At 55.6% G+C, this 20398-nt stretch overlaps 2 protein-coding genes and 1 long non-coding RNA gene across 3 annotated transcripts in view; 1 reads left to right on the top strand and 2 right to left on the bottom strand.

The window, feature by feature from the left end:
• The window catches only part of LOC138807590 (uncharacterized), a 20903-nt gene continuing 505 nt past the window's right edge, over positions 1-20398 (top strand). The window contains exons 1-5 of the long non-coding RNA XR_011366208.1: positions 1-88; positions 11758-11918; positions 12601-12654; positions 12929-12988; positions 13626-13676. This is a non-coding gene — a long non-coding RNA (uncharacterized lncRNA). The remainder of the gene's footprint in view (positions 89-11757; positions 11919-12600; positions 12655-12928; positions 12989-13625; positions 13677-20398) is intronic.
• LOC138807584 (nicotinamide riboside kinase 2-like) lies at positions 4762-9926 on the bottom strand. Its single transcript, XM_069993361.1, has 7 exons — positions 9898-9926; positions 7539-7629; positions 6903-6951; positions 6528-6684; positions 6209-6280; positions 5356-5462; positions 4762-4915 (listed from the first exon to the last, which is right to left on the bottom strand). The coding sequence occupies exons 1-7, from the start codon at positions 9924-9926 to the stop codon at positions 4830-4832; spliced, it is 591 nt and encodes a 196-aa protein (XP_069849462.1). The 3' UTR covers positions 4762-4829.
• LOC138807580 (caytaxin) overlaps positions 13589-20398 on the bottom strand; it is a 22568-nt gene continuing 15758 nt past the window's right edge. The window contains exons 9-13 of the mRNA XM_069993355.1: positions 20106-20204; positions 19914-19949; positions 18778-18849; positions 18330-18362; positions 13589-16219 (exon numbers count right to left, since the gene is read on the bottom strand). Of these exons, the coding sequence (XP_069849456.1) occupies positions 16210-16219; positions 18330-18362; positions 18778-18849; positions 19914-19949; positions 20106-20204 (250 nt within the window). The 3' untranslated portion in view covers positions 13589-16209. The remainder of the gene's footprint in view (positions 16220-18329; positions 18363-18777; positions 18850-19913; positions 19950-20105; positions 20205-20398) is intronic.

The following is a 20398-nucleotide window of genomic DNA, read 5'->3' as shown; positions in this document are numbered from 1 at the left end:
GGCCCTGCTATAAAGCCAGGCCTGCCGGTCCCGAGCGGTTCCTTCAGCCCCTGAGAACTTTAATCCCCCTGTTGTGAGACAAAGAAAAGTAAGTACTGAAACCATTCTTCCCCGCTCCCCCCTCGGCCCCCTGCCCACGCCACGCACAACGCCAGCCCGGCCCGGCTCGGCTGAAGTCAGACACGGAACAGTGGTGAAATGACCTGCCCTCAGTCCCCGAGGGACCAGTGAAACACAGATTCTTGGTGGCACTTGATTGTCCCCCACCTATTCGGTGGCCTCTAAGATGGCCCAGGCCTGTCCCGGCCTGAGGGTTGGTGGGGAAGATGGCTGGAGGGGAGGAGGAGGAGGAAGAGGAGGAGGAGGAGGAAGAAAGGGTGGTCAAAATATCTGGAGTCCAGGCTCTCCCTCCAGTCCTTGGGGACAAAGCTGGGGACCCCTGTGCCAGGCCAGGAGACCCCAAAATTGCATGAGTACATTGCTGGGGGACTGAGGTGAAATCTCTCTCCCTACTCTGTCCCAGACCTTCTCCTGTCCCCCCCGAAAGGCTTTATATTTTGAAGAGGAGCCCCCCCCCCCCGTTTGCACCTCCTGACTCCCCCGTGCCCCCAATCTCAGAAGGCAGAGCACCCCTCGCCTTTCATCATTCCAGTTTTTTCCCAGACTTCAGCACAGGAGAAGCTACTTGGAGACACTGGGAATTAAGGTTGCATCTGGGGAGCCCTCAGCGCCCCCCAAAAAGAGTTCTGGGTAGAATCGGGGAGTCCTCACCCCCCTCAGGAGTGCTGTGTGGATTTGGGGAGTGCCGGAAGGGCTTGGAGGGGCCCTGGTGGGCCGTGTGGGGGTGTCTGAGAGTGTTCGCTTCTGGTTCTTTCCTCGAGCTCCTCCCCCTGGCCCTGGCTGACCCCCCACCCCAGACATCCCTGAGAACCCCCTCCTTTCGGGGCCCAGTGGCTGGAAGGGTAATGGGGTGACCTGTGCGGTGGGGGTGTGGTAACTGCTGATTAAGAGGTGGCTGAGCGCTACTTGACATGGGTGACAGATGCCGGGCTCACAGGCCTCGTCACCTCTTTGCTGCCGGGGACCTGCTGGGGTTTTGTCTTTCTCTGTTTCTGGCTCTTAGGATTTTGTGGGAAGGGTAGAAGTGTGTGTGTGTGTGTGTGTGTGTGTGTGTGTGTGTGTGTGTGTGCGCGCGCGTGTGTGTGTGTGTGTGTGTGTGTGTGTGTGTGTGTGTGTGTGTGTGTGTGTGTGTGTGTGTGCCGGTCCTGGGCGTGAACTCAGGCCCTGGGCACTGTCCCTGGGCCTCTTTGTGCTCAAGGCTGGTGCTCTACCACTTGAGCCACAGCGCCACTTCCGGCTTTTTGCTGCTTCATTAGAGAGAAGAGTCTCATGGACTTTCCTGCCCGAGCTGGCTTTGAACCATGATGCTCAGATCTCAGCCTCCTGAGTAACTGGGATGACAGGTGTCAGCCACTGGCGCCCAGCAAGCATGTCTAGTTGTCATGGTATTTTTTGGGGTGTATGGGGAGGTTAATTAATTAATTAGTTTGTTTGTTTATTTTTGTCAGTTGTGGGACTTGAACTCTGGGCCTGGGCACTGTCCTTTAGCTCTTCAAGGCGAGTGCTCTACCACTTGAGCCACAGTACTACTTATCGGAGATAAGAGTTTCAGAGACTTGACTTCCCAGGCTGGCTTCAAACCCTGATCCTCAGATCTCAGCCTCCTGAGTAGCTGGGATGACAGGTGTGAGCCACCGGCTCGCTTAGCTGTTACCATATGCTGCTGGCTTCCTCCTGCGCCTTCCTTCCTTCTAACTACAGTGTCCATAGCCCCTTGGTGGCCGTGCAGTGTCCGGCTGTCCTAGAGCCTCCTCTCCATGTCCCCGTGGCCCAGCCTGGACTATTTTGGGCCCAGTGACCAGCGGATCATCCGGATCACCCTGTATGCCTCAGCAAAGGACATGGCTTGGCGGGCTGCCCCATCATCCTGGGGGCCAGCTCGTCCATGCCCTCCAGGCCCCAGCTAGCCCCAGCAGTGTCCCCCACAGGCCTCCGCTCTCCCCACACCTCCTGGCTACAGCCTCTGCAGAGGGGCAGATGGGAAACACATGGGTTTTGCAGACCACACACAATCTGCTGTGAATAGCGCCACACAAATCACATGCACATAAGTGGGCAGAGCTGCGTGCCAATAAAACTTTATTTATAGGTGCTAATGTGAGCACCATAGATGGTGTGTGCTGGAAAAATAGAATTTATAGACTTTATCTTCTTGGTTTTTGTTTTTTTTTCCTCACTGATTTTTTTTTTTTTTTGGGTCGGTTGTGGGGCTTGAACTCTGGGCCTGGGTGCTATCCCAGTGCTCTTCAGCCCAAGGTGAACGCTCTACCACTTGAGCCACAGCACCACTTCCGGTTTTCTGGTGGTTTATTGGAAATTAGAGTCTCACAGAGTTTCCTGCCTGGGCTGGCTTTGAACCGTGATCCTCAGATCTCAGCCTCCTGAGTAGCTAGGATGACAGGTGTGAGCCACCGGCACCCGGCCTTGCTGATTATTGTTAAATGTACAGTGAGTTAGCTCAGTGCTGAATGTGTGCTCAGCAGAAAGGACTTGGTTTTCAGCTCTAGAAAATAATAAACACTAAGAAGGTACGAAACATTGCCACTCCAGGCATTGGTGGCTCACTCTCATAATTTTGGCTACTCGGGAAGCTGAGATCTGAGGATTGTGGTTCAAAGTCAGCCCGAGCAGGAAAGTCTGTGAGACGCTTATCTCCAATGAACCGGCAAAAGACTGGAAGTGGTGCTGTGGTCAAGTGGTAGAGTGCTAGCTTTGAGCAAAAAGGGTCAGGGACAGTGCACAGGCTCTGAGTTCAAGCCCCATGATACACACCACACACACACACACACACACACACACACACACACACACACACACACACACACACACATCACATCCCACCACACACACACAGCAAGGAAGCCTGCCCCTCCCCAGCCTGACCCCTGTGAGCAAGTCCTCTTCTTATCTCCAGATGCACCTGTTTTGAATGCTTTCTGTCCATGGAACCACACGTTGTGAGACTTTTTTTTTCTCAGTGGTAGGGTTTGAACTCAGGGCCTGAGCACTGTCCTTGAGCTTTTTCGCTCATGGCTAGCACTCTACCACTTCAAGCCACAGCACCACTTCCTGTTTTCTGGTGGTTAATTGGAGACAAGAGTCTCCTGCCCCGGCTGGCTTTGAACCGTGATCCTCAGATCTCAGCCTCCTGAGTAGCTAGGATGACAGGCGTGAGCCACTGGTGCCCGGCTCTGCCAGGCCTTTTGTGTCTGTTTCTCTCATTGAGCCTGGTGGCCTGAGGGTCCTTCTACATTATACCACTGGGCACGGCCTTGTTCTGTTCCTGGCTGGGTAATATTCCAGTGTGTGGATTACCTCTGTGTGTGTGTGTCTATCTTTACATGATGGACACTGTGCTGTTCCCTCCATTTGGATGCTGTGAACGCTTTGGCACATGTCTGTGTTTGAGACTATGTATTTTCACGTTCTCTGTGTGTGCCGGCACCCGGACTTGAACTCAACGCTTCACGTTTTCTCGCTTGGGGTTTTTGCTCAAGTCTAGCACTCTACCACTTGAGCCACAGCTCCACTTCTGGCTTTTTGGTAGTAAATTGGAGACAAGAGTCTCACAGACTTTCTTGACCAGGCTGGGTTTGAACCGCAGTCCTCAGATCTCAGTAGCTGGAATTATGGACATGAGCCCCCAGTGCCTATTTTGGGTCTATCTGAAGGAGTGGAATCGCTAGGTCATGTGGTAATTCACCCTTCTTGCCATTTGTCTACCCATCATTTCCATGTATGAATCACCTTGTACGGACTCAAGGGGGTGGTAGGCTTTTTCTGGGCTGGGGCTGGGAGTGGTCGGCAGCAGAGGTGGTGAGTTTGGGGTATCTGCAATTCCACAGGTGGCCATGAGATGTCGCTGTCGGCTCAATCCCCTGTCAGTGCAAGCCGGGGGGGGGGGGGGGGGGGGGTGTCTCCACCCCAGGGAAAACAATGAGAGTCCTGGGTTCAAAGCGTAGCTCCACCCAACTATGCTGGCTGCCAGGAAGGCTCAGGGAGGCCAAACACCACCTGATATCAACAGCATTAGCCCCAAAAGGACAAGGACAGGATGGAAGAACATTCAGTGCTGACACCCTGGCTGTGGGTTAGAAGCCCATGGGAAGCTTGCCATTTGGGGAAACTGAGGCTCCAGGGGATCCCTGTTGCTCAGGGCTTTTGGTGGTATCTTCAGATCCTTTTTTTTGGGGGGGGGAGTTATATAGCTTGAACTCAGGGCCTGGTCACTGTCCCTGAGCTCTTTTGCTCAGGCTGGTGCTCTACCACTTGATCCATAGCTCCACTTCTGGCTTTTGGGTGGTTCATTGGAGATAAGAGTCTCATAGGCTTTCCTGCCCAATCTGGTTTCAAACCACCATCCTCAGATCTCAACTCGCGAGTAGCCAGGATTACAGGCATGAGCACCGGCACCCGGCTTCCAGAGCCATGTTACGAAGCTGGGAGAGGCTTCAGAGGCCCCTTGAACAGAACAGGCCGGGCCACGAGGGTTATAAAAATAGGACCGATTTAATACTGAGGAGTGGCGTAGCGCAGAGGCGTGCTGGGGCTGGACCCCGGGGCCCTGCGGTGCCGGGGTGAGTGGGCATTCCCCCTCCCCATTCTCTGTACAGACTTCCCCAAAGGGAAAATGGTCACAGCACGTGGCCTGGCTGCCACAGGCCTGGCCAGTCTGTGGCTGGAATCATGGGTGGCAGGGTCGGCCACAGCTAGGAGCAGTTGAGGAGGGAGTTCTGAATTTCTTCCAGGACTTGAAGGAAGAGATCTCCTGGGGATTTCATGCCATCCAAGTGGACTGGAATTAGAAAAACCAGAGTCAGGGCTTTTCTAAGAAGGCAGACTGCTGGGTCAGGAAACAGGATGGAAGAGTCGCTGGGACCAACAGCAAGAAGGACTAGGGTGAGATTCAAGGAGGGACTTCCACGTTTCTCAAATGGAGAACGGAGAGGAGCATGGGCAGAGACTGAGCTCAGAGCACCCCTTTCCTTCCACTCTGGGGCATAGCCTCATCTGGGTCAAAGACTTTCTGTCAGTCATGGGGCTTGAACTCGGGGTTTGAATGCTATACCTCAGCTCTTCAGCTCAAGGCTAATGGTCTACCACTTGAGCCACAGCACCACTTCCAGTTTTTTCTGCTTATGTGGTGCTGAGGAATCAAACCCAGGGCCTCATGCATGCGAGGCAAGCACTCTACCACTGAGCCACCTTCCCAGCCCTGGGTCAAAGACTTCTTACCCACTTCCACGCCATCGGCCTCCATCTCCTGCTTGTATTTCTGGTACATGGGCCACACGTGTCCATCAAAGAGGCCTGGGGGGTCGGGGATTGGGTACTTGCGGGTACTGCAGAGGGGGCCGGGCAACAGGGAACAAGTTGTGTGTGGGGGTGTCTGTGTGTGGACTGTTTTGGAGGGTTGTGGGGCTTGAACTCTCAGGGCTTGGGCGCTGTCCATGAGCTTCTTTAGCTCAAGGTAAGCGCTCTACTTTTTTTTTTTTTTTTTGGTCTGGTCGTGGGGCCTGAACTCTGGGCCTGGGCGCTGTCCCTCAGCTCTTCAGCTCAAGGCTAGCACTCTACCACTTGAGCCACAGCGCCACTTCCGGCTTTTTTCTTTTTGCTAATGTGGTGCTGAGGAATCGAACCCAGGGCCTTAGGCATGCAAGGCAAACGCTCTACCACTGAGCCACCTTCCCAGCCCTGCTAGCGCTCTACTTGAATCACAGCACCACTTCCGGCTTTCTAGTGGTTTATTGGAGATCAGAGTCTCACGGACTTTCCTGCCCAGGTGGCTTTGAACCACGATCCTCACATCTCAGCCTCCTGAGTAGCTGAGATGACAGGCGTGAGCCAACTGCACCCAGCTTTGGAACAAGTGTTTTTTTATTTGAGGGTTGTGCCAGGTCCTGGGATTCCCCAATCTCCCCAGAAGAAGGGCATCTAGGTCAGGATCCCCTTCTGGGGGGACCTAGGAGATGCCCAGGAAAGGGTGGGTTGAGCCTAGCTAGGGCTTTGGGTGGGCCCAGCGCCTGCTGCGGCCTGCATCCCCCTCTTCCCACTTGGGGTCCCAGCCCTCCCCCAGAATGCCCCTCACCTTCTCCTCCGCTTGGATTCCTCGTAGGGGACAGTCAGGAAGTACCGGCGGGTGTAAAAGTCCAACAGAGGCCTGGACAGGGGTCAGGAGTGTGTGGGGGGAACACAGGGTCAGACAGGGCAGGCCCTGGCCTCCTGCACCCCCAATTACATGGGTCCAGAGAGGTACATTGTGCTGTCCCAGGTCACACAGCAAAGCAGACCCACCCACCCAGATGATTGTTGTGCCTAAGCAGGCTGAGGTTCTAGAAGGTTCTCTGGACTCCCTCCTCTGGCCGCCTTCCCCAAGGGTGGAGGGCAGGGAGGTGTCAGACACTCACTTGTAGCTATAGATCAAGAATCCTTCCAGAAGCAAAATGTGGGTGTCAGAGGCGCTGGGCTGGACTGTGACCCCGTGGGAGCGGGCAAATTTCGGGGGGTTTTGCACCCAGGCCTTCACGGTGCTCAGCATGGCCTTCATGTCCAGGGACTCCAGCACTGTGGGAGGGGAGGGCAGGAGTGGGAAGAGGGCCAGGGACCGTGGGGGTGGGGGAGCAGGGGAGGAAACGGGGGGGGGACATGGGGAATGGGGGGGTGGCTGGGGGTGGGGAGCCGGGGAGGAAACGGGGGGGATGGGGAATGGGGGGTGGCTGGGGGTGGGGGAGCAGGGGAGGAAACAGGGGGCATGGGGAATGGGGGGTGGCAGCCATCCTTACCATCCCATCTTTTGAAGCCGTCCTCCCCAACTGGTATTTGGTCCTGGGGCTGAAACAAAGCAGCCCAAGCTCAGTGCTCACTCCTTTGAGGCTCCCGCAGGGAGAGATTGGGGGGCAGGGGTCCCCACTAACGTCACCCGCTGAGCAGTGGCCCACTGCAGCTGGGAATGGTGTGGGTGGGCCACCAGCACTCTAGTCATTATTTTTTTGTGTGCTATTCAACCCAGTCCCGTGGTGCCCGCCTGTCATCCCAGCAACTCAGGAGGCTGAGATCTGAGGATGGAGGTTCAAAGCCAGCCCTGGGGGCAGGAAAGTCCGTGAGACTCTTCTCTCCAATGAACCAGCAAAAAGGCAGAAGTGGCGTTTGTGGCTCAAGTGGTCAAGTGCCAGTCTCAAGCAAAAACAAACAACAACAACAAAAAAAAAACGCTCAGGGACAGCGCCCAGGCTCTGAGTTCAAGTCCTACATCTGGCACCAGGAAAAAAGAAAAGAAAGAACACACTGTCCCCAATTCTCCTGGTCCTGACTGTCCCAGGGCTGGGCAGGGACCTCCCAGTTGGGAAATGGGAGGGTCTGTGCCCCGACTCAGCCCCTGGTGACCCCAGTGACCCCCCGGGCCCCCCCAAAGGCGTCACCTTGAAGAAGTCATCCTGGTGGATCACGCAGGAGTTGGGCAGCGCTGCCTGCAGGCGGCTGGCCAGCGTCGTCTTGCCGCTGTTGGTTACTCTGCCGAGAGATCTGGAGTTAGGCTGTGGCCTGGGATTGCCCAGGCTTGGTGCCATGGCTGATGCCTGTAACCTCAGCTACTCAGGGAGGCTGAGCTTCTGACACACTCTAGGAAAAACAGTTATGGAGACCCTCACCTTAACTAAGAAGCCAGGCCTGGTGGTGTGCACCTCTCATCCCAGCTGAGGTCTGAGGCTAGCCCCAGGCCAAACAACAACAAAGAGACACTATGGAGAAACAACACAAGTAAAAAGGGTCCGGGCCTGGCTCAAAGGACACAGCGTCTGTCCAGAGAGCGCCAGGCCCCGGGTTCAAAGTCTGATACTGTGGACTTTTTGGTGCTTAATTGAAGCTCAGAGTCTGAGAGACTTTCCTGCCCAGGGTTGGTTTCCAACCTAAATCCTCAGATCTTAGTCTCTGAGTAAGCTGGGATTACAGGCGTGAGCCACAGACACCTGACTTTCTGACTTTTCTTTCTCTCTTTTCTTTTCTTTCTTTGTTTCTCCCTCCCTCCCTCCCTCCCTCCTTCCTTCCTTCCTTCCTTCTTCTTCTAAATAGAAAATGAGCCATGTATGGTTCATACTTTTACTCCCTGCCCTCAGGAGTCTGAGGTAGAAAGATAGAGAAGTTTTTCACTGTGGGTTACAAAGTGAGACACTCTATCTCAAAAGAAAAACGTGGGTTCCAGCAACAGAGGCTGACACGGGCGATCACAAGCTCAAAGCCAGTTCAAGCAGAAAAGTCCTAGAGACCCAAATCTCCAATTCACTAAGTGGCAGAGTGCCAGCCTACCACTGGGCTGGGCAGGTGGCTCAGTGGTAGAGCGCTCGCCTCACATGCGTGAGGCCCTGGGTTCCATTCCTCAGCACCACGTATGAAGAAAAAGCCAGAAGTGGCACTGTGGCTCAAGTGGTAGAGCGCTAGCCTTGAGCTGAAGAGCTGAGGGACAGCGCCCAGGCCCAGAGTTCAAGCCCCACGATCGACAAAAAAAAGTCTCATGGCCTTTCCTGCCTGGGCTGGGTTTGAACCCCTGTCCTCAGGTCTCTGCCTCCTCAGTAGCGGGATGTCAGGTGTGAGCCGCCGGCGCCCGGCAGGCTCTGGTTGGAACATGGAGTGTCTCCAGACCCCAGGGAGATAGTGGGAAAGCAGACAGTGGGTCATGGTGGCGTCTTGGTCTAACTGGTGGGGCTGGACACACTCAGGAACTTTCTAGAAGTCAGTGGCCTCTGCCCCAGTTGTAGCAGAGATGGGGGAAACGGAAACCCTCTCCCCATATAAGGGGGTGCCCTTATATGTTACAAGAAAATGCCCCACAATGGCTCATCCAAGGTCTGGTAAGATGCCATGTTAGGGACACCGCTCCCCGCCATGGACTTACACTTGTGTCTCCTCACTCCCTTCAGCAGGATCTGCCTGCCTTTCTAGATTCTTCTCTTACTGATTTTTTTTTTTTTTTTGGTTGGTCGTGGGCCTTGAACTCTGGGCCTGGGTGCTGTCCCTGTGCTCTTCAGCTCAAGTCGAGTGCTCTACCACTTGAGCCACAGCGCCACTTCCGGTTTTCTGGTGGTTTATTGGAGATAAGAGTCTCATGGACTTTCCTTCCCGGGCTGGCTTTGAACTGTGATCCTCAGCTCTCAGCCTCCTGAGCAGCTAGGATGACAAGTGTGAGCCACTGGTGCCCAGCTTCTTACTGATTTTTTAAAATTATTTATTTTTGTCTCCAGACCTGGGGCTTGAACTCAGGGCCTGGGCGCTGTCCCTGAGCTTCTTTTTGCTCAAGGCTAGCACTCTGCCACTTGAGCCACAGTGCCACTTCATCCAGGACTTCATGCATGCTAGGCAAGCACTGTACCACTGAGCCACCTTCCCAGCCCTTATTTATCTTTAAGACAAGAGTCTAGGCTGGCCTTTAGCTTCTGATCCTCCCACCCTTTCCCTTCCAATGCTAGAACTACAGGCATGCACTACCATACCTTTTTTGTTTGTTTGTGACCCTGAGTAAAATCAGAGAAAAAGAAATACCTTCCTGTTTGTAAAATCAAACCTTGGATCCCATTCTCCTTTCCCATTGGGGACCAAGCCTCTCTCATCATTCAGAGACAGAAAGTGTTACAGCCAGCCAGATGGACAGACAGACAGACAGACAGACAGACAGACAGGGCAGGGGGCAGCAGGCAAGCAACCTCAATTCCCTCCCAGGTCTTCTTAGTGTCCTCCCCTTGTACCTCTCCGTTCCACCCCACCCCAGCCCCAGCCCTCTGCGCTCACCCTCCAATGCCAACGATGACAATCTTCATGTCTGCAGAAGGTTGGGGGGACGGGGATGGGGTTGGGGACACTGTGCTTAACTGCAGCCCAAGCAGCTGCAGCGGGGTGCAGCCAGCCCTTGCCTGCCCGCCCCACCGGGGTGTCCTGGCTTCATTGACAAAACCCAGGGCCTTTATAGTCCTGGAGGCGATCTCCGGGGAGGAGGCCCCAAGCCAGGGTGATGGCAAGGGAGGGGGGGGGAGAGGGAGGGGGGTAAGCACCTGTTCCCTGGGGTGGAAATAGCTCTAGACTCTGCCTTTCACCTAAATTAGTCACAAGTCAGGAGGTAAAGGGCTGGACTCCAGCCTCCAACCCCCCCCCTCAGGTCCAGGTCCATGAAAGTCCTCCCCCCCCTTCTCCCTTCCCCCTCCCACATATGGGCCAGAGAACTCAGGTCACCCTCCATGCAATTTCCCTCCCTAAAAATATCACACTGGCCTGGCTTGCCTCTGTCTCCTGCCTTGACCCTGACAAGAAAGAAAGAGAAAGAAAAGAAAAGAAAGAAAGAAAGGAAGGAAGAAAGACAGACAGACCAGTTAAGCGCCTGAGGATCCCAGTTCGAAGCCACCCCCTGGGCTTGCTATCTATCCCCCATGCCGCTGGGGAGCCCCACACATCAGGCGGTGGGAGCGCCTGTGACTTTAGGATCCAGTGTTAAGTGACTCTCAAGATGGCTTTGAATGGATAATCTTCCCAGCCTGGCCACACATTCTTCTCAGCATGACACCAGAGCCATACAGGGCATAATCATGGGGTGACCTGAGTCACCTGGGCTGTCGCTGTGGGAGCTTGGGATGATGTAATGTCACCAGCAAAGGAAAAAAAAAAAAAGTGAAGCTGCTTAGATGGAAAGGCAGGTGCTGGGTGTGGTGATGCACACCTGTGCAGGAAGATCACGGGTTCCAGGCCAGCCTCGGCTATGCAGTGAGATGCTGTCTCCAAAAAAAAACACCCAAAAGGTCCACTGGGGTCTGGCAGATTGTGATTGACTGCAGTCCTATTCAGGAGGCTGAGATCAAAGGATCATGGTTGAAAGCCAGCCAGGGAAGAAAAGTCCATGAGACTCTTTATCTCTAGTTAACCACCAAAAAAGCCAGAAATGGTGCTGTGGCTCTAGGCTGTGGCGCTAGCCTTGAGCCAAAAACTCTCAGGAACAGCGTTCTGGCCCTGAGTTCAAATCCCAGTTACCAACACACACACACACACACACACACACAGACACAGACACAGACACATAGACACACACACAGATTAAGTCCCAGTTCAGACTCTCCTTTCCCATGAGCCTCTTCTGGCCATCTTCCTCTTGGTCACCCTTAGGGGTGTCTCAGGACACCCTGAGCTGTTATGGCGTTGTTGTTGTTGGTGGTGGTGGTGGTTGTAGGGCTTGAACTCAGGGCCTACACGCTGTCCCTGAGCTTTTGTGCTCAAGGCAAACGCTCTACCACTTTGAGCCACAGCACCATTTCCAGTTTTCTGGTGGTTCATTGGAGCTATGCCTCATGTACTCCGGGCTGGCTTTGAACCACGATCCTCAGATCTCCAGCTAGAATGACCGGTGTGAGCCATCAGCCCTTGGCTTGTTAAGGCTTTTTGAGTTCAAGCCTTCCCCACCCCAGGACTTTAGCCCTCGCCGGGCTGTTATGTCCAGGGCTGGCTTGTCACTTTGGGTTCAGGCTTGTGGGGGTGCATGCCGGGCCTCAGCTGCCACCCTCTACTTGGTATGGGGAGCTCTGGGAACGCCGTGGCTCTTGTGCAGTGTGTCCCCTCGGCTTGCTGGCTGGTTCTCAGGGCTCTCCTCTTTTTCTCCCCTGAATACAGACACTTCAAGACGGACTCTTCTCCTTCTTTTGGGGTTCCAGGGAGACAGCTTCTACGCCGCCATCTTGCCTCCCATCTCTCTCTGCTCACTTCTCCAAATAAAGGTGGTTAGAAAAGAACAAGACCGGCTCTTGCCTGCTTCTGGCTTCCTGTCCTACCAGGTGATCCCAATGGACGTAGAAAAATGGCTAGTTTTAGGGCTGGCTGCTCAGGTGGCAGGGCCAGGGCCCAAGCGGCGGGGGTGGGGCTCGGATGGGCGTGGCCACGCGAAGGGCGTGCCCAGAGCACCCGTGTGAATCCAGAGGTGAGGCGTGGCTCGAGCGGCAGGGGCGTGGCTCGAGCGGCAGGGGCGTGGCTCGAGCGGCAGGGGCGTGGCTCGAGCGGCAGGGGCGTGGCTCGAGCGGCAGGGGCGTGGCTCGAGCGGTAGGGGCGTGGCTCGAGCGGCAGGGGCGTGGCTCGAGCGGCAGGGGCGTGGCTCGAGCGGTAGGGGCGTGGCTCGAGCGGTAGGGGCCAGGTGTGCAATTTACTTCTGGGTTCTGCCCCAGTATCCACAAAACAGGTCCTCTCCAGTTGGTCCTGGAACTTGTACTCTGGGCCTGGGCGCTGTCCCTCAGCTCTTCAGCTCAAGGCGAGCGCTCTACCACTTGAGCCACAGCACCACTTCCGGTTTTCTGGTGGTTAATTGGAGATAGGAGTCTCACAGTCTCTCCTGCCCGGGCTGGCTTTGAACCGCGATCCTCAGATCTCAGCCTCCTGAGTAGCTAGGATGACAGGCGTGAGCCACCAGCGCCAGGCAGTCCAGAATCTGAGTGGGAAAAGGATTTTTTTTTTTTTTTTTGTCAGTCATGGCGCTTGAATTCTGGGCCTGGGTGCTGTTCCTCAGCCTTTCAGCTCAAGGTGAGCACTAACACTTCCAGTTTTCTGGTGGTTCATTGGAGATGAGAGTCTCGGGGACTTTTCTTGCCTGGGCTGGCTTTGAACCGCAATCCTTAAATCTCATCCTCCTGAGTAGCTAGGATGACAGGCGGTAGCCACCGGACCCGACTGGGAAAAGGATTTGATTACCCACAGACTAGGGAACCTTAGACCCCAGCCCAGCTCTGCCCCTTGGCACCCCCCTCCTGCCCTGCCCTGTGTCCACCTTGGCCTGGGCACCTGCTCCTCACTCCAGGACACACTCCTTTGGGAAGGATCGCTCTTCAGACGTCCTTGGAAGAGCATGGCAAACCAGGTGAGCTCACCTGCCCGCATCCCTCGTACACTTGGGCCTGACACTTTTTTTTTGGCACATGGCACCTGTTTGGGTGTCTCCCAATGGTCCCAAAGCCCGGTCCTGGGAAACCCGACTCTGACCATCCAAGAAGCACAGACCGCTGCCTCTGTGGCAGACCACACGGGGCTGTAGCAGGAGACAGCTACTCGCCACAGGGCCTCCCCCTGGGCTGCTCCCTGCCAATCAGGCTGAGGCTCTTCTCAAGCCCTGTCCCTTGGCAACAGAGAAAGGGGCGGGACTTCCTTCTCAGCCAGGCTTTATTTAGGTCACAGGAAATCCCTCATACAGCGGCTTCACCTCACCCTGGCCCTCTCTCCGCATTTTGAAACCCCTAAGTCTCACTGTGGGAAAGGCGGATATTAGCATGTATTCCAGGTGCCCCAGAGAGAGAAAAATCCAGTGTCCTCTGTACATCACCTTTATAATAACAATTTAAAGTAAAACCACAAGGAAAAAAAAATCCAGTGTCCCTTTACAAACAGGGCTGGTAGGAAGAGGGGTGCCCTTTGCCTTTTGGCCCAAATTCCTCCCCCCCCCCCCCCGCCCACCCACCCCACCGCCTGATACAAAGCTATGGCAAAACCAATTTTACCAGGTCCATGTAGCAGCTCTGACTGGCTGGAATTAACCTCACACCTGCTGACAGGTGAGCGATCACTGGAGGGGCGCCCCTGGGACCCCCTCTTCTCTCTGGCGCAACAGCTGTGGCCTAGTTGAAGGGGGTCTTTTATTTGCTTTACCCATCATCCGTGGGTGCTGGTGGTGTGGGAGGGGTGGTAGGTGCACCCCCGTGGCCGAGCAGGGGGGTCCCCATGTTTCCGGGGGGGGTCAGCAGCATCTTCAGCCTGCAGTCTCCTTGGACTGAGTAAGTGTGCATGCTCTGTCCCCCTCCACTCGGTAAAATCACCAGTGTGGGTGGGGTGAGGCCTGTTGTATTCCTGGCTTCTATTTTCTTTGATTAAGATTGGGGTGTCACAGCTTCGTGTTACCGACAAGGTTTTCAGTGGAGTAATCCAGCTTTGGTCACCAGGAACCTGACATTTCCCAGAAATACCATTCTCATGGTACCTTCATGATTTCTGTCATCTTTGTTGTTGGTGGTTGTGGGACTTGAACTCGGGGCCCGGGTGCTGTCCCTAGCTCTTTTTCTCAAGGCTAGTGCTCTACCTCCTGAGCCACAGTGCCACTTCTAGTTTTCTGGTGGTTCACTGGCGAGAAGAGTCTCAGGGACTTTCCTGCCCAGGCTGGTTTTGAACCGTGATCCTCACATCTCAGCCTCCTGAGTAGCTAGGATGACAGGTGTGAGCCACTGGTGCCCGGCTGTCATCTTGTTTTCTTTCTTCCCCTTCTTTTTTTTTTGTGCCAATCCTGGGGCTTGAACTCAGGGACTGGGTGCTTTCTCTGAGTTTTTTCATTCAAGGTAGGTGCTCTACCACTTGAGCCACAGCTCCCCTTCAGACGTTTTGGTGATTATAATTCGAGATCAAAACCTCATGGACGTTGTTGCTGGGGCTGGCTTCACACTTCAGTCCTCCAATCTCAGCCTCCTGGGTAGCTGGGATTACAGACGTGAACCACTGGAGCCTGGCCTACCTACATTCTGTTATCTCCCATTAGCTTGAGAGTTGAGGTCACTCACTAGAGTAACAGCCTGGGCCTCGGGCCTACCTGTGGCTCTCTGACAGCCCCCCCCCCCGCCCCAGCATCACCTTTTGTAAGAAGAGGCCTTGTGTGGGAGAAGCAAGAGCCAGGTGGACAGGGCCACCACACGTGGCCCGCCCGCCAGCCGCTGCTGCTTCCGGCTACAGGTGACACGAACCTGGGCCACCGTCCCACTGTCCTTTTTACTTGCCACTTGGGGAATGTAAAACAAAACACACCAGATTTCCAAAGGTTTCGGGCTCACTGGGGATCCCCAAGATGTCAAAGGACAGCCCTGAACCCCCTCCACTTCCTGGTGGGGTCTGCAGGCCCCAGCTGACCGGGAAAACCTGGCATTTCTCAGGGTCAGAGCACAAGGCCTAAGACTCCAATTGCCCCGACTCTGGTTCTGGACCATTCTGTCCCTCTCTCGGCATTAAATGCCAGCAGTCACTCCAAAACACACTCCTCTGCTGTCGCAGGTCCTGGGATGTTGGGCATTTCGAGAACCTTCTTGGACGGCTGGTTGTGGCGGGCCGCCGTGTCCACCCCCGCTGCCCGCTCAGATTCGGGGCTGCTGAAGTCTCCAGCCTGGAGTGCAGGTAGCACTTGCAGGCTCCCCTTAGGTCTCCAGAGATGGGGGGCGCCCCATTCTTGGGGGTCTCCGGTGATGCTTGGGGGGGCGGGAGCGCAGCCTTGCGTCAGCCCAGAGCGCCGCGCTCTCAGATGGCGATGGGGTTCTTGCATTCCATGCACATTTCAATTTTCCCTCCAAGCGAGTTTCCGGATGCCCCAGGAACCCCCGTTTTCCTCTCCCAGTTTATTTCCGAGGGTGCAGGAGCCTATGTGACGACTCCCAGCCTGGCGACAGTTGGGGAGACAGGGGAGTTCCTACCCCCAAGCTCACCCCTGTGCCGTGGCATTGTCGGCATTCAAAGGGACTTTAGAATGTTCTAGATGCAGTCACAGGACAGTTCTCATTTGTGCTATGGGTTTTGAGCCTCCCTAGGAAAAGGTGGAGACGGGGGGGGGGGGGGGGCGCGTTTCCAGGAGATAGGGGCTGTCAGATGAGACCAGAGCTGTGGATTTGGGGTGTGAGGTCACAGGCCGGGGGTACCCCGAAGGTGTGGCACAGTGTGTGTGTGGTGGCGGGGGGAGGGCGGTAAGTGTCAGGGGCAGCAGGCCACACACCGCAGGGTGGAGTCGTACAATGGAAGGCACGGGAAAGAAGAACCCCCAGGGCCAGCCAGGGCCTGTGGGCGTTGGTAGCAGGTGAGAGAAGGCTCTGGAACCTTCCTCGGCTTGTGGGTGTGGAAGGATGGAGGGCTGAGAACCTGGTCCTTTCTCCAACATGCTAATACTGCACTTTTTGTTTGTTAAGTAAAAGAACACTGGGCTTCGGAGGCGGGTGGTGGAGGCTGGCGCCTGGGGGGATGCGCTCAGGCGGAGGCCGGAGGGGACCTGGGACCGGAGGGCGTCTGGCAGGTTCCTCCACGTCCGGAATCGTCTTTCGTGGCCTTCTCCAGGCACCCGCCGTCTCAGGACATGCTGGAGCGGGGAACGCAAGCCAGGAGGGTCATTACTGTGTGTCAGGCGGGAGAGGCCCCTCCACACGGTCACCCGCTTCAGCCAGCTGCAGGGCTGGCCACCGGTCCCCACGCAGTGCTCTTGCCACTTCTGGGGCCCAGCAGAAAAACAGACTCAGGGGGTCTCCTGCTGAGTCACACTAGAGAGAGCCTCCAGACACCATCCATCCACCCACCCACCCATCCATCCACCTACCATCCATCCATCTATCCATCCATCCACCCACCCACCATCCATCCATCCACCCATCCACTCACCCATCAATCCACCCTCCCACCCATCCATCCATCCATCCACCCACCTACCCACCCATCCAACCATGCATCCACTCACTCACCCACCCACACATCCATCTATCCACCCACCCACCCATCCATCCATCCATCCACCCACCCATCCATCCATCCATCCATCCACGCACCCATCATCCATCCACCCATCCATCCCCCCCATCCCCCCACCCCCATCCACCCTCCCATCCATCCATCCACCCACCTACCCACCCACCCATCCATCCATCCATTCATCCATACACCCACCCATCCATTCACCCACTCATCCATAATCTACTTATCCATCTGTCCACCCACTCATCCATCCACGAATCCATGATCCATCCATCCACCCATCTAGCCATCATCCATCCATCTCCAGTTTCTCACTTTGCATTTCCAGTCTTGTGAGCATGCTTGTTTTTATGATCTCCCACTAAGTATCTCCAGGGGAGGATCTAGTCCTGCCGGTGGTGGCTTGCTGACATTCGCTCACGGTGGATGATTTCCTTGTGTGAGCTCCAGCCCACTGAGCTTGGGTCAAGGTCTTTCACAAGCGCACAGGGAGCTTCCTTTACTTGGTTGCATAGGGAGGCGGTACTGCTCTCAGACCACTGTTGACGTTCATTTCTTAACTTGGTGCTCTCTGAGTCACCAAAGCAGACACTGGAGCCAGGTCACACTTGCAGAATTGTTGTCAGGGAAGCATTAACTCTGCACTCCCCCACCCCCAATCCTGGAGCTTGAACTCATGGCCTGGGCACTGTCTCTGAGCTGCTGTGTGTGTGTGTGTGTGTGTGTGTGTGTGTGTGTGTGTGTGTGTGTGTGTGTGTGTGTGTGTGTGTGTGTGTGTGTGTGTGGTGTGTGTGTGCACGCTCGCTAGCACTTAAGGCTAGAGCTCTAGCCCTTGAGCCATAGCTCCACTTCTGGCTTTTCGGTGGTTAATTGGAGATAAGAGTGTCAGGGTCTTTCCAGGGTCTTTTCAAACTGTGATCCTCAGATCTCAGCCTCCGGAGTAGCTGGGATTACAGGCGTGAGCCACTGGAGCCCAGCAACCCCATATATACTAAGGAAGCTTTGGGCCCTTGCCCATCTTCTAAATCTAGTCTCTGACCTCTGGCATATGCCTGGCGATCGCCACAGACCGCATGCCCAGGAGGTGACCTGGGGTGCCGCTGGTATCACGTGGGGTCAGCTGGACCTCCCCAAAGGGCTGGACATGACTGACGTGCAGTGAGTCCCTGGACACAGGACCCAGGTGACCTTTTTCTCCCGGGCAGTGCCCTGTGCGACTTGTCACACACCCTTGCTGCAAAAAATGACGAGCTGTCCCTAAGCTCCACTCCCAGAGGACTCTAGAAACTTCTTCCTATTCTCTCCTGCACACTGCCACGTACCAGCGGTACCACAGCCATGAATATAATAGCTCTGCAGACTCCTGCAAGTCCTGCCTGGGAACCATTCAATCTGGGGGTGGCCCTGGGGCTCCCCATAGACGATATTTCTTTAGAAATCCAGAACCAGGTGGATCTCATGGGCTGGGGGAGGTGCGGGGGCGGGGGGGAAGGGAACCTAGCTCTATTGGACAACATGGCTATGTTACACAGCATAGGGTCAAACTAGCACCCTGGTCTGTGCAACAGTATCCCCTGGAGTTGTACAGGGGTGGCTCACTGGTTAACCATAACCACTGCCTTCCTGCCTTCCTGTCACCATATCCCTCACTCCAGCGTACGGAAGGACAGTACTCCAAGGTTCGAAACCACCCAGAGCAGCCAGCTACGGACAGCCTCACCCACCTCGTTTCCTGGTCTTCTGTCACCTCAGTGGACCTGTGGCAGAAGAAAGGAGGCTTGGAGTTACTTGCCAACGTGTGTGTGTGTGTGTGTGTGTGTGTGTGTGTGTGTGTGTGTGTGTGTGTGTGAGTGTGTGTGTGTGTGTGTGTGTGTGTGTGTGTGCGCGCGCGCTGATCCTGAGGCTTGAACTCAGGACCTAGACACTGCACATGAGTTATTTTTTTTAGCTCAAGGCTAGAGCTCTACATTCTATTTTTTGGTGGTTAATTGAAGGTAAGACTTTCCTGCCCCGGGCTGGCTTTGAACCATGATCCTCAGATCTCAGCCTCCTGAGCAGGTGGGAGCTACTGGTGCTGGCCTAGGCTAGTTTTGTTTTCTACCTCTCAGCCAGCCCAGTCTTAGTCCCTGGTGGTGATCCCTCTTGGCCTGACCGTGGGCCCCAGGCACGCACCCATCTTCCTCCAGCGCCTCCTCGGGCTTCTCCTCAGCACTGGGCAGCAGAAATTCAGGGTGGGGCCTCATGCTGTGGAGAGAGAGAGCCAGGTGAGCGGGCGGCCAGCTGGGCCGTGTCTCCGGAGGCCTTGGCTCCCACTGGCCTCTCTGGCCAGCGGTGACCGTGATCTGTGGACAGTGGGGGGATGATTTACCTGCCGTGGGGTAGCACTGGGCCCCAGGTGGAGATGATGGAGAAAAGTAATCAAGTGCTTTGAGGGGTGGCAGGCAGGGAGTTGGGGAAGGAAGATTCTGAGTCATTGGGGTTTTTCTTAGCTGCCTATCAGATGCTCCATTGTGCATTTCTTCTTCTTATTTTTTTTTTCCTTTTCTTTCTTTTGGTCTTAGGTCCTTCTCATTTGTTTGGCAGGTGCTCTACTCCTGACCATGCCACCAGCCCTTTTTTGGGGGGTCTGGTTGTGGGGCCTGAACTCTGGGCCTGGGCGCTGTCCCTCAGCTCTTCAGCTCAAGGCTAGCACTGCTCTACCACTTGAGCCACAGCGCCACTTCCGGCTTTTTTGTTTTTGCTTATGTGGTGCTGAGGAATCGAACCCAGGGCCTCATGCATGCAAGGCAAGCGCTCTACCACTGAGCCACCTTCCCAGCCCCCACCAGCCCTTTTTTGCACCGGTTATTTATTTACTTTGTGCAGGGGCTTGAACTCAGGGCCTGGGTGCTATCCCTGAGCCTTTTTCACTCTAGGCTAGCAGTTCTACCAACTTGAGCCACAGCTGTACTTGAGCTTTATGCTGATTAGTTGGAAATAAGAGTCTCATATCCTCTCCAGCCTGGGCTGACTTTGAACCACAATCCTCAGATCTCAGCCTCCTGAGTAGCTAGAGTTACGGGTGTGAGCCACCTGCATCTGGTTCAAACAGTTAAATGTTCTCACGTGCCTACTATCCCGTCGAACTGCCTGGGCAGGTAGGATTTGAGCCCAGAGCTGACCCCAAAGTCCTGTCCAGGCAGGCAGGCTCTATCCGCCATGGGCAGACACCTTTATTCTGGGATGAGAACCCTGAATAGCCTCCCTTCCCCCTTCCCCTCCCCCCCCCCCCCCCCCCCCCCCCGCGGCCCTCACAGATCAGCACTGACCTCTCCCTCCTAGCCCGCAGGCGCTCCTCTTCATACCTGAAAGAGAGGGTAGACACTGAGGGGGACTTCCTTCCCTTTGGGAGGTGAGGCCCGGCTCTGGTGGGGGGGGGGGGAGAGCGGGGGGGGGGAGAGCGGGGGGGAGAGCGGGGGGGGGGGAGAGCGGGGGGGGGGAGAGCGGGGGGGGGTCCTCACTGCAGCACACATTCCGGGATCTGCACATGCTCCATGGGGATGAGGTGCTCCAGCTCCTCCAGACTCTGGACATACTGGATCTTACTGATGAACTTGACGCTGCAGGAGAGTGAGGAGAGAAGATCAGAAGGGCGCCCCCCGGCGGCCACCACCGGTCCCCAAGTGACCGACCACACACACACCAGGTCCACAGGCTTACACCTCCCCCCACCTTGCCCCAATGCCCCCTCTGGATGCCCACCTCCTCCTGGGGTGCAGAGTAGACCCCAGATTCCACCCCCAAAGAATCCTGG

This window comes from Dipodomys merriami, unplaced genomic scaffold (genome assembly GCF_024711535.1).
Source record: "Dipodomys merriami isolate MVZ:Mamm:240054 unplaced genomic scaffold, mDipMer1.0.p SCAF_421, whole genome shotgun sequence".
NCBI classification, from domain to species: Eukaryota; Metazoa; Chordata; class Mammalia; order Rodentia; family Heteromyidae; genus Dipodomys; species Dipodomys merriami.
Note: the sequence above shows the minus strand (reverse complement) of the source record. Positions and strands in the feature narration are given on the sequence as shown.

Coding starts and splice junctions, on each gene's coding strand:
- LOC138807584 (XM_069993361.1), bottom strand. CDS start 9,926: ATGAAGATTGTCATCGTTGGCATTGGAGG. Junction 7,630..9,897: donor GTCATCGTTGGCATTGGAGG/GTGAGCGCAGAG, acceptor ATCTCTCGGCAG/AGTAACCAACAGCGGCAAGA. Junction 4,916..5,355: donor GGCCGATGGCGTGGAAGTGG/GTAAGAAGTCTT, acceptor TTCTAATTCCAG/TCCACTTGGATGGCATGAAA.